Genomic DNA, 12190 nt, shown 5'->3' with positions numbered 1-12190 from the left:
TGAATAAATACCACCAAAAGAAAGCTCTCTCTGTCCCCAAAAAAGGGTATAAAATTCATTTCAGTACAGCGCTGCATGACGGAATAAATGTCAGTTAAAGTACCGCAGCGCTGAATACTGAAAAATGGCCTGGATGGGAAGGGGGTTTAACACCGCGGATGTCAACTGGTTAATGCAGTGTACCTTACTGCAACACATAAGTGTGAAGAGGGCCAAAAGGAAACCTAAACAGGGCAATGTGCAGGCTGCGACTGCTGACCTCCCTTTCTAAAAATGCTAGTCGTCTGGCTGTCCATCTTTGCCTTTAGCTTCAATACTCTCAAAAAAGAATGCACATTCTGATTTGAGCTAGAATGAAAAGGTAATATACATGTAGGTATATGTAGTCTATTTGATTAGGATCTCTATTATTGGGGCTTGATAAACACAAGCCTTATTTTGTAATGAACTGTGCAACCTATGTCATTATATAAAAATGATATAATTATAATATTAAAAATAATAAAACTACAATTTTAAGAGCCATTCTTGTGGAAATCTAAAAACAAATTTAAAAGTATATCCAAAGGTTTCACAAACTTTTTTTTTTTTACCAGAATTGTATATTTATTTCTCCTGGCTTGTGTATGCTTTGTAATGTATAACACAAAAATAAATAAAATAGGATTAACTAGATTTCCTTACACCATGTTAATAAGTTCAGCTTTTTTTTTAATGATCACAGAACTTACTGCAACAAAGAGCCTTGGAGCAGCATGCAATGTGTTTTTCAGGGCTAATAATCTCCCTTTCCCCTATAGGAAACAGCTAGGCATCCACTTTATCTGAGAAAGCACAGAACATTTGAATGATAAAAGGGTTTCAAGGGCTCCCACTGCTGCATTATTACTAGCTTAGAGCAGAGCTCAGTGAGGTATCTGTTGTCTAATGAAGCTGCCTATATGAATGTACAGGAGCTGTCTGGAGGTTCACACAAAGTCTTTCCACTTAACAGTCAATAGAAACCACACCTTTCTGTGCGTCCTGCCAGAGACGGCTCATGCACAGCAGGCCCCTCACAGTGGGCTTATCAAGCCAAGGGGGAATACTCTACTTCAGGACAATAAGATGAATACAGAAGGGTTGTCTCATAAGGGGTAACCCTCTGAAGCATGGAGCTATAAGTTCACTAAATGCTTTAAAATACAAACTTTCTTTTAAAGAGTAGATTGATTTGGCTGTTTTCTGGTGGCTCCTAGACTTTATGGAGTGTGTATGTGCATGCATACAGAAGGCATCATACTTTACTTTTTAGTATTTACAAAGCCAAAATGTTTCCCTGAACAACATCAGGAAACCATGTTGTTCACAAGTATGCAATACTACTCTGTACAGAACAGACTTTAAAGTCGTATTAAATCCAAAACCCTCCAAAAATGGGTCAATTTAGAGCAGTGGTTCTCAACCTGTGTAACCTCGGGACCCACATGTTTCCTTGGTCATTAAGGCGTGACCCAAAAATGATTTCATTTCTGAAACATTTTAATTTATTACACAAAACAACGTGTACAGTATTCAGCAATATATATTTTGCTGAAAGTAAATGAATTAAAATTATATATATATATATATATACACACACACACATACATACATACATACATACATACATACACATATACACACACATACACAGGAGTGCTGTTTCGTACCAGAGGAGAGTTCCCATATATGTGCCGATCCTCTGCATGAAAGCATCAATTTATTCCTTATTTGCCAAATCCTGTCACCCATCCCAACCAAAGATTATATGCTGGGGCATTACTTGAATGGATAGAACATGCAGTTTTTTGAGGACCATAGCTACATTCATAAGGAGCTCTTTCTATGATTTGGCCTCTGCATTCAGACTGTTCATACATGTAATATTTGGTATTCACCATGGTTGCAGAACCAAAGAGGGAAAATAAATCAAGCAAATTGGTCTGCGAGTATATGGGCAGCCTAATGTCAAAAGGGAAAACATACATTATACATGGTCAAAGGTTGGTGGTTAATGACCACCAACATGTCCATCAATCACACCTACAGTATGAGATAGTTGGACATGTCAGCCTCCACTCTTCTGAAAAATCTTTCAACAAGATTTTGAAATGAGTATGTGGGAATACGTGCCCAATCAGGCAAGAAAGTATTTGTGAAGTTTGGTACTGATGTTAGACAAGAAGACCTGGCTCACAATCAGTGTTTCAATTCATCCCAAAGGTGTTTATTAGGGATGAGGTCAGGGCTTTGGGCAGGCCACTCAAGTTCTTCTACACCAAACTCATCAAAATATGCCTTCATGGAGCTGGCTTTGTGCACAGGGGCACAGTTATGCTGGAACAGAAAAGGTCCTTCACCAAACTTTTGCAACGGAGTTTGGAAACACACAATTGTCTAAACAAATCTTCTGCTCTAACTTAACAGAACCCTTCACTGGAAACACTTGGGGAAGGATGTTACGGTTACACATTAAGCGCTTTAGTTTGAAATCTGGATAATTGTGGGAAAATGTTCAAAATAATATACATCAGAGAACCAATTTCAGACTGGAATTGTTTTCTTTCTACATGTGCCTGACAAATTTTGCTTTCTGATATTGCATTGAGGTTATTTGACCAGTTTGAATGCAAGAGTGCCTAGCACTTGTCTATTTCTATATTATAGTTTGAGGCAGCACAGCGGCTTATTGGTCAGCACTTCTGCCTTGAAGCACTGGGGGTCTCTGGTTCAAATGCAGTCAGATCACTATCTGCAAGGAGTTTGCATGTTCTCCCTGTGCTTTTTTGCATTTCCTCTGGGTACTTTTGTTTCCTCCCACACTCCAAAGAGATGCTGGAAGGTTATTTGGCTTCTGTGTGCATGTGCCATAGGGACCTTAGATTATAAGCACCTTGAGGGCAGGGACTGATGTGAATGCGCAATATGTAAAGCGCTGCATACAATTGTTGGCGCCACTATATAAATACCTGTAATAACAAAATGTACATTTATTATATAGTGCTAAACCAGGATAATTTAAAAACCACAGAATTGCATCTGACATGGCCATACACTAATTGTTTTTTCTCGTTCACTCCCTCTGGGCGTTGGTATTTTGAGAGCAGGGGGTGTGCCACTTTTAGAATACCTGAACAGTGACTGCAGCAGCAGTCACTTTTTGGGTGAGTATTTTTGGACCAGCTCCTTTGAAAAGTCGAATGATCAATCGACTTTTGTTGAATGGAGTGGTGCTGAAGGGGCCACACACTGCTCGAATTTTAGCTCTGTCAGTAGAACACGAAATCCGAGCACTGCATGGCCACCTTTAATTCAGCAGCATGTGCTTGAAAGTTACTTGAAAATGCTGCCAAATACTTTACTAACCCTAGATCTAAGATTAAATATATTGTTTTAAATGAAGTCGTCATTTTAATGAGCGATTGTACACTAAATTAAGATAGCTCTGTAGAGTAGTAAATGTCTTAAAACTGGTATGTGGAAGATTAAGATAAAAGAAATGACAAGAAGTTGAACAGACCCCAGAAGCATTTGTTCCTTCTTAAATCTTCTGACAAATTCTTTGGCAGAGTTCCCTGGAGAATCTAAGGGACAGCTGCACTGCTTATACATTGAGAGACACAGGGGGAGGACTCGCCTGGTATATACTGGTGGAATGAAACCCATCTTTAAGAGACCAGCCCAGACTCTACCATGATGTAATGCGCGATTGTCAATGATGGCAAAACTAGTGGCGCGGCCATAAAAGTTTGCTTTAGAATCAAACAAAACGGAGATTTATCAAACACCCACATGTTATTTAAATGTATGTGTTATTCTAAATTAAAGCTTAAAGGGGTTCTAAACCCTCCCGTTTTTTTTGCCTATATCTACTGGTATCAAGCAGTAGATATAGGCAAACAGTTTGAAAAAAAAAACAAAAAAACGCTAAAACAGCGGATTAAACTTGCCTTTTTTTCTTTGCGCGCTCCTGCTCGAGAAAACGAAACTGTTCGACGGCCGCAAAGCATCTTGGGGCGGGCGCATGCGCAGTTCGGATTCTCGGCCGGGAGACGAGCAGAGACGCAAGGTGTATGGACGGGTGCACCCACATGCAGACACCACTGGATCGGAGAGACAGAGCAGTCAGCGCTGGATCGGAGAGCCGCCGCACCGCTGGAGGGACAGATGAAAACATCAGGAAAGAAGAAGATCGGAATAAGAGACATCATTTAAGGTAAGTGCTAACATTAACATGGGGGGGAGGGAATTTTTTTTTTGACTTTGTCACTTTAAGTGTGTTTTAACACTTTCTTGGGGCATTGGTTAGGTACCTCTAATGATGTGTGCCCCACAGGTGTCTGCTGGTTCTTTTTTTTATTTTACGTATACATGCAGCTTCTGCCACTGACTTCAGCGCTGAAGTTCCGGCGGTGAAACCGATAGTCTTGGCTGTCTTGGATTATGCTGGTTGTGTGTTTTGTAAAGCAAATGTCCTCCCAGTGTCATGTGACTACATCCCATTTAACTAACAAGACCGTCTGCATTTTTAAAAATGGGAAACAGACCAACATCATAATCACAATTATAGAAGATGAATGTATGGTATTTTCACAATGTATTTCTATCTTATGCCTAGATGTTCATTTTGAAGTGAACTTGTGGTCCGTCACGTAATGTGCATACTTCCCTCCTATTTGCTCTCCTGCAGCTATTATCATACACACAAGGTCTCCTAGGGCAAGCATTAACAAAACAAAAAAAAGTTATTACATATTTGTAGTATAAATAGGAGCAGGCCGAGTGTAAATTATGCTTACATCTGATGCCTTGCTGTTTAGATATTTGTACCATAAAGTTCCTCGTTTAGTGTCTTAATCCATTCCTTTCAGTTTGGGTGTAGGAGTGCCCCACAATAATGACAAAGTGGCTGACACCTAATTCTCACTGCGAGGCCATCAAAGTGAATAGGTCTCCAGAGGAAACCTATAGTGATGGGGTCTAAATATTGGAGAAGCAAGACTAAATGATGGTATGTCTTTTCACCAAGTCTGGCCCCCATTACCCTCCACTAAAAATTCAATTAATAGTATTTGCTTTTTTTTTTCTCCTTCAGTCAGGAATAAAAAATAATTAGCTTTGGATGTAGCTTTACTAGAATAAATAAAAAGAAGACAATCAATTCAATTTCCAGTGAGGTCGTTTTCTTGTCTAGTTGAAAAATGTCAATTTTGTAGCCTCAAACAATGATCTGTTTCCAGCTAATTAAAATCACATATCAGTTTCAACAGATGTTTTAGCTTATTGCCAAATCCTGTATCATCAGTAAGCCCCAGTATACAGAGCTATGCTCCCAGGCCAGAAGAGTGCTAAAATCAGTGGGATAACAGAGGAAGGGGCCTCACTAGTTCTAGACTGCAAAAATACTAAACTTACCAATTCTTATATATCTCATTAAAGTGTATTTCCACTTTTGCAGTCAAAATGGGATAACACCTAATTTTATATTTGTTCGTATTCACATTACATAAGCTTAAAAAAACAAATTAAAATGCTTCTTCTTGTTTAAATTGATTTTTACTTGCTAAAATTTCTACTCTTTGTAATGTTAGGAGGAGCTGTGAGAGGTTTGTGTTAACCCTGTCTATACTGTGCTGGCTGAGTTCATTATTCGTTATAGAGTAGAGATGAGCACTGCCTATCCTAACAAAGGGTTAAAAGATTATAACCCTGGCTTCTGCATTATATTTTCATGAGAGAAACACATTCCTGTCCTCAGTCCTTTCTATAAAGGACAAGTCACTGTGAAGGTACTTTGGAAAAACGTGGATTCAACCATTTTGCCTACTGCAACAAAACATCTTAAAAAAAGGTAAGAAATATTGTTTAAATGATTTTCGTTATGCTGTGTGAATGGGAACACATAACATACAGAGAGGTTTTCTAAAATTTACTGCAAAAGTGGAAACACACTTTAAGGTCGTCAAATACATCTACAAACTGATATGAAAAGCTAAACTTGCGTCTCACCTCGGTGGATCCAGGACAGAATGCACTACCCTATATACTGTATATTACACCTTAGCAATATATACCGCTGAAAAATGACAAATCATCTCTTACAGTACATTTTCGAAATGCAGCCCAAGCCTGTATCCCATCCCTATGTAAGCAACCCACCACCTCACCCTTAACTTTAAGCTTTGCCAATATTAGTAAAATCATGAAAATGGAAGATCTTACTGCCACTCTTCACACTAAAGAGGAAAAAGTCAAGCACATTTGCTGCCCATGGATCAAAGTACATATCGCACACCTACAAGGACATGATTGCCCTCCAGATCATAAAGTTTAGACCCATTTCTTTCCCTCTAGGTTTGAGAAACAGCCTCAGATAATTAGCCTCAGATAAAGCTAATTTAGGCCAATAGATGCGGTATATGTCCCAGGTGCCTAAGCAATCTGTCAGTCACCCTCCTGGTACCCCTTCCCACATTCCTGCCCCATGACATTCCTAAACACCCCCATGCAAAAACACCGTTCCAGCCCATGCCCCCCTCTCGAGCCTCCACTGGTCCTATACCCCACTCCCTGATAATACTTCCCTTCCCTTTAACCACCTTCAAGAGAGTTTAATAATAAAGGAAAAGAATAGACTCTCCAGCTACAAGAGTTTACATCTTTACTTTTTATTTTAGGTAATACTGTTGATTATAAATGATTAGTTGATGTATAAATGCTTATTGGATCTATGCACTATATAACTGCGTTCACTTAAAGTGTATTTACACTTTCGTAGATAAATGTGAGAAAACCCCATTAGGTTTGTTATGCGTTTCCATTCACACAGCACACCGAAAAATATATTTAAAAAAATATTTCTCACTTTTTAGATGTGTCTGCGTAGTTGGCCTTTGGAGCTTCTCTATACAGAGGTGACAGGAAACTCCCTAACTGTCCCCATAGAAAGACTAAGAACAGACTGAGCTTCCTCTCAATGGCATACAATGCTTCTAGATCTTTAACCCTCTTTTGGGCAGACATTGTTCATATCTAGTTTACACCTGATTACAAGGTCTGCCAGCACAGAACAAACATGGTAATTAGGTCAAACACCACTACCCTGCCCCCTTTGCATTCTAGAGGAAAATTCAGTTTAGAGAAAAATGTTTTTTCCAGGAAAGTGCAAGTAATACGCAAGAAGCGATTTTTAAATATTGTTTTAAGTTATGCAATAGAACGATGGCAGGCTGCAGAGATGTGTTCTCATAGAAAAACACCATGCTTTTGTTGTGAATGTTAAACATTAATTTCTTCACAATCTTGTAGATAGAGATAAATGAGGTCTTGTTTTAAAAAAATAAATAAATAAATAAAATAAATTGTGTTTACTACTTGTTTAGAATCTATAAATACTTTAGTTTGCATGATCTGGGTACAGGCTCATTTTAAAGCCTTGTTAACATGGGCTTTAGATTGTATCAGAGCAGTGTGTAGAGCAAGTTTTTTAAATACCGCATATGGAGAGCTTTTGGCAAGCTTTTTTGACGCCTTTAAAGTACCGTTTAGCGCAGCTGGTAATCATATACACAGTTTTAATGAGAACGCTGACTGTCACTTTAAAACGCTGCTAGCAGGCTTTGGTATGCTTTTAACGTGCTTCACATAGTGCTAAAACTTACTTTAAAGGCTTAAAGAAAGCTGCTTGAAGACTACTGAAAGCTTTTTAAATACTTTGCAATAAACTGGTGTACTGTTTGCCCCTGTTACAAAGAACATACATTTGAAATTTTTGCCAGTTACAGAAAGTCATGGAAGAGGCAAAACAACACAAAAAGCTCATTTTAACAATATACTACAAATTAGTTGTCGTAGCAAATTAGAGTGGAGTAGATCATCAACAGAGGTGGTCTTGGTATGTACCATGGCTTCTACAAAATGAACATTACAACAATCTGTGCTATCAGAATGGTGGGAACATGGTTTAATAAAGTATACTTTACTGGCTAGATAAGCTAGGTGCCGGAAACTTTTATGTAATTTACACTTATGTAAACTGGCCCTCCCACATACCCTTATGCATAGGGATTAAAAGCCTGTGGTCATGTTCTGGGAATTTCAGCCAGATCAGGTCATGGTCATTACACCCAGTGAATACAATCCACTTTACAAAGTGATACTTTCATTTTTTAAACAGTGGTTTATCATCTACTTTACCTTAGAGAGCTCCTTGCCTGGGCCACATTGCTTGCAGGGTCGACAAATTCCATTATTGTCAAAATATTCCTGTTCTTTGCAATCTCCGATTTCAGACAGTCCTTTGCCAACCTAACAAGAAAGAGGAATTATTGACAACCACAATATAAATAAATGGGAGGAAAAGAAAACCAACAACTTCACTATAGGTGCCTGGGGGATAGGTAATAGAGGTTGTAGAGTTGGGCTTTCCTTTGAAGCCGACAGTTTGGGCCTTGCATGTACGGGGGCACGGTGCACAACTAGGAAGAGGCTGGCACTAGGCAACCCACACCAGTGCAGACCACCAGAAAGCCATGGAGTTGGGCCTTCCTTTGAAGACAACAGAATTTGGGACTTGCATGTGCAGGAGCATAGTGCAGGACTAGGAAGAGGCTGGTGCTGGGCAGCTTACACTATGCAGATCATATAAAAAAAATAATACAAGTAAGATCAGCACATATATCCTTTACCCAATCTGATTGTAGTAATCTACAATACGATTGGTTTATCATGTCTCCTCTTTGCACTTTAAGCAAGCTTGTTAGTGTATTGGACATTTTATTTTACATCTGTTTCTGCTCATTTTTATTGTGTGGTCGAGGACTTACCTGGTGAATGACATCACTGCCCTTTCCACATGACAGGGATGGGGCCTGCCGATTGGTGGCTCAGGCCCAAACAAAGTCATATAGGGGAGGTTACATGCTCCCCCACACCTAGAAGCCCTGTCCCGTTAGAGAGCAACGAGGAGGAAATAAAGGAGCATGGACAGGAGGGCAGAGGGGTTATTAGCAGCCACAGTCACTTTGCCCTGAATGGTTTCTTAAAAAGGAAACCCATACTGAGAAAAATATTAAGGCTGCCACTGTTGACTTCCCATAATCCTTGTTGCCTGGCTGTCACAATGATCTAATGGCTTCAGTACCTTTTATGTTACTGTCCCAAAACAAGTATGCAAACCTGGGGTTCAGACTTTATTCTGACCAAACCTGCAGCATGCTTGGCTCTAGAAAACTAGCTTTTTTCAGAAGGAGAGCAGCGATATCAGTTAACACATGTCCCACAGTGCAGGTTTTGAACATGTTGATTACTAGATTCATTTTGAATGCTCTACAAATCCTATAGGCTTGTAAGATCTTTTCATGTTGCACATACAATACATAACTAAGCAGAGCGACTGACAAAAACCAACTATAACATTTCACTATCTAGAATATCATTTGGATGCCATCTTCAATATGGTCCATTCATGCATGACATTCAAATTCAAAACAGAAGATCTGAGCCAACTTAAAATAACATGTGGAACATTCTGCACTTTAATTTGTCTGTTTCTCTTTATATTCCAGGGAAGAAAAACATATTGCCCTTTGTGATGGGAAGTGTCTAGCTGGCAAAAAAGGGGCTGTAAATGTTAGAGAAAAGGAAAGAAAACAAAAAAAACATGATAGCTTCTTGTATACCCATGTATGTAAAAGAGCTGTAAGCTCTCTTCACAAGAGAGAAATGTGAAGGGGCTGAACACTAAGCACTAACACTAAGCACTGACAAGGAAGCCATGCCTTCCCATTCTGACTCGCTATAAAGGAGAATTGCATGAGATTTCTTTAAAATAATCTGAATGTTTAGCCTAAAAACATTTCACACCATTAGCTTTCAGTTAATAAAGTGTTGTGCTGTAATTGATGAAAATACATGGACTGTTACTACTGAATGCCCACTTTTTTTTAATCCTATACCTAGGGGTCTATTTATGAACAAATTCACGTAGCTATTTACTCTGTGAATCTCTGAACGTTCGGTCTGTGCGAATGGAGGCAAAAACTAACGTTTTTTGTATATTTTCTTTTCAGGTCGAATGCAATATTTGGAAAGTCCAATCTTATGTCCACTAGATGGAGTTGCAGCATAGAAAAGAAAGATCAGACCAAAAAATTAAATAAATAAAAAAATTAATCCTTGTACAGTTCCAGATACAGACCTGACCCACACTGCACTGCCATGTTTTGGGCTTGGCCAGGGAGTATTATGAACCTCATAGGAACCAGAGGGCTCTGCTAAAGTGGGCATGCACCCAATTATAGCGGGCCATGAAAACTCCCTCTCTCTGCACACAGCTGCCCTTTTTTGATGAAGCAGCTGAAACGGACCTTTAGTGGACTTTAGTTTTATTGCCCTTTCAAAGCTTTGGTTATCATTTTGGTGTTTACGGTGCTAAAGCCCTTTTAAATAAGAGATGTCCTTTGGCTCCTCTTGTTCAGTTTCCACATTCTGTTAAAGAATTGCATTTTCGAAGAAAAGAACAAATATCAGTTTAGACCGTGTTGACACATTTGAACCATTTTAAATGAAAGTTTCATGTTATCTTCAGAAGGACTAAAATAATCCCTGGAGCCAGAATGTCTCAAGAATTGGCATAAGCGCCTAAAGTTTAAAGCCTTTTCCATTTATATCAGAAGAAACCCATAATATGGTTGGGACCACACAGAGTGGATTTGGTGAAATGCAGCCTTCTCATGTAACTGGGAAATTCTCTTTAACCACCTCATATTCATCATTAAAGCTTTGCCCAACAACTATTTTTTATAGGGTATTGCAGTCAAATATTTAAAATAAATTAATTCCGTTATGTTTTTACCATTAATAATTACACGATTTTTATATGAAAATAAAATACTGCTAATATAATTGTCTGAAATGTATGTATTGTTGTAGTGAAAGCTTAAGTGCTGTGAACTGACCAGGTGCTACTGCACTGCCCAGTGCTATTAATTGAATATGTTTTTATGCCCTGGGTGCTGGGGTGGGAGGAGCATAGTTTGACTTTAGCAGTGTTAATTTGCTTTTATAACCCAAGGAGCAGACAGTGGAACCTGCAAAGCAGTTATAGTCAATAGCAGGCGTAAACCACTGGAGCCCGGTAGAGAAGAGGCTAAGGGGACCGGTCTAGTAGCCGGGCTGGATTGAGGATTTGGTGAGTATTTCTTCTTTAATCCAGCCCCTCTACCAAACCAAGCAGTCAACTCTGGCAGTGCTGGGGTAGCCCCACTGCAAGGGTTAAGTTTGTTAACTCCTGGAGCTGTTCTTTAAAAGGCATGAATAAAAATGCCCACAATGACCAACCAGTTACTTTGTTTCAATATTAGTAAAGGATAAAAGTTGAAGCCCAACAAACTTGTTTTGTATAGGTCCCTTTGTCTATCTAGCTTAATATGCTGTTGGTCTGTAGGTCTACCTTGCTGACAATTAATACTGTTTTTTTAGGACAAGCAAGGTGCTCTATTCTGGTACGCAAATTCTGGCAAGCCTTCACTCGTCAATGGTATACTGAGCCTAGGGTGACGGGAGGACGCTAGTTTGTGTCCTCCCGTTACCCTAAGGTGAACTATGGGGAAAAGTCTTAACCCCATAGTTCTCCTTTAAGAAGTGGCCAGGCAACTGTAAATGTAAGGCCCCGTAGAGGTGTAGTCTGTGTGGGGTAGCCCCACTGGAAGGGTTAAGAAAAATTTTCTCCGGAGTTGTGCTTTAAAATCTGAACAAAGTATCAATTAATGTAGTTACATATCCATTAAAATCATCCATTGAAATAATTAAAGCAGAATTCTAGGCAAAAATCATAAATTCACATCTCCGTCGTGTCTTACGTTAACCCTCTAGACAAATTCCTCCATGTGCACAGTTTAACCACCTTTCCCAACTAAGCTTGGCTGTACACTAACTGTTTTTTCTCAGTCTGCTGCAGGGCACATCTGCTGACAGGATGAGAGAGCACAAGAATGACTTCATCCATCACCTTGCTACTGTTCCTTCATTGTCCAATTAGCAGGCAGGGGATGTGCCCTAGATCAATCTGTACTGCCGCAATTGAGGGCAAGGCCTGGCAATGCTGTCTACCACAACCCTAGCTGCATACAATAACAAATCTTATGATGCAAAGCATTATATATATATA

General features: G+C 39.3%; 1 protein-coding gene across 1 annotated transcript in view; it reads right to left on the bottom strand.

The window, feature by feature from the left end:
- The window catches only part of TNFRSF19 (TNF receptor superfamily member 19), an 81786-nt gene that overhangs the window by 43562 nt on the left and 26034 nt on the right, over positions 1–12190 (bottom strand). Inside the window, exon 3 of the mRNA XM_018572005.1 lies at positions 8218–8328. Coding sequence (XP_018427507.1) covers positions 8218–8328 — 111 coding nt within the window. The remainder of the gene's footprint in view (positions 1–8217; positions 8329–12190) is intronic.

The sequence above is a fragment of the Nanorana parkeri genome, unplaced genomic scaffold (genome assembly GCF_000935625.1).
Source record: "Nanorana parkeri isolate BGI_ZX_2015 unplaced genomic scaffold, ASM93562v1 scaffold1897, whole genome shotgun sequence".
Classification (NCBI taxonomy): domain Eukaryota; kingdom Metazoa; phylum Chordata; class Amphibia; order Anura; family Dicroglossidae; genus Nanorana; species Nanorana parkeri.
This window is presented reverse-complemented; position numbering and strand designations above follow the sequence as displayed.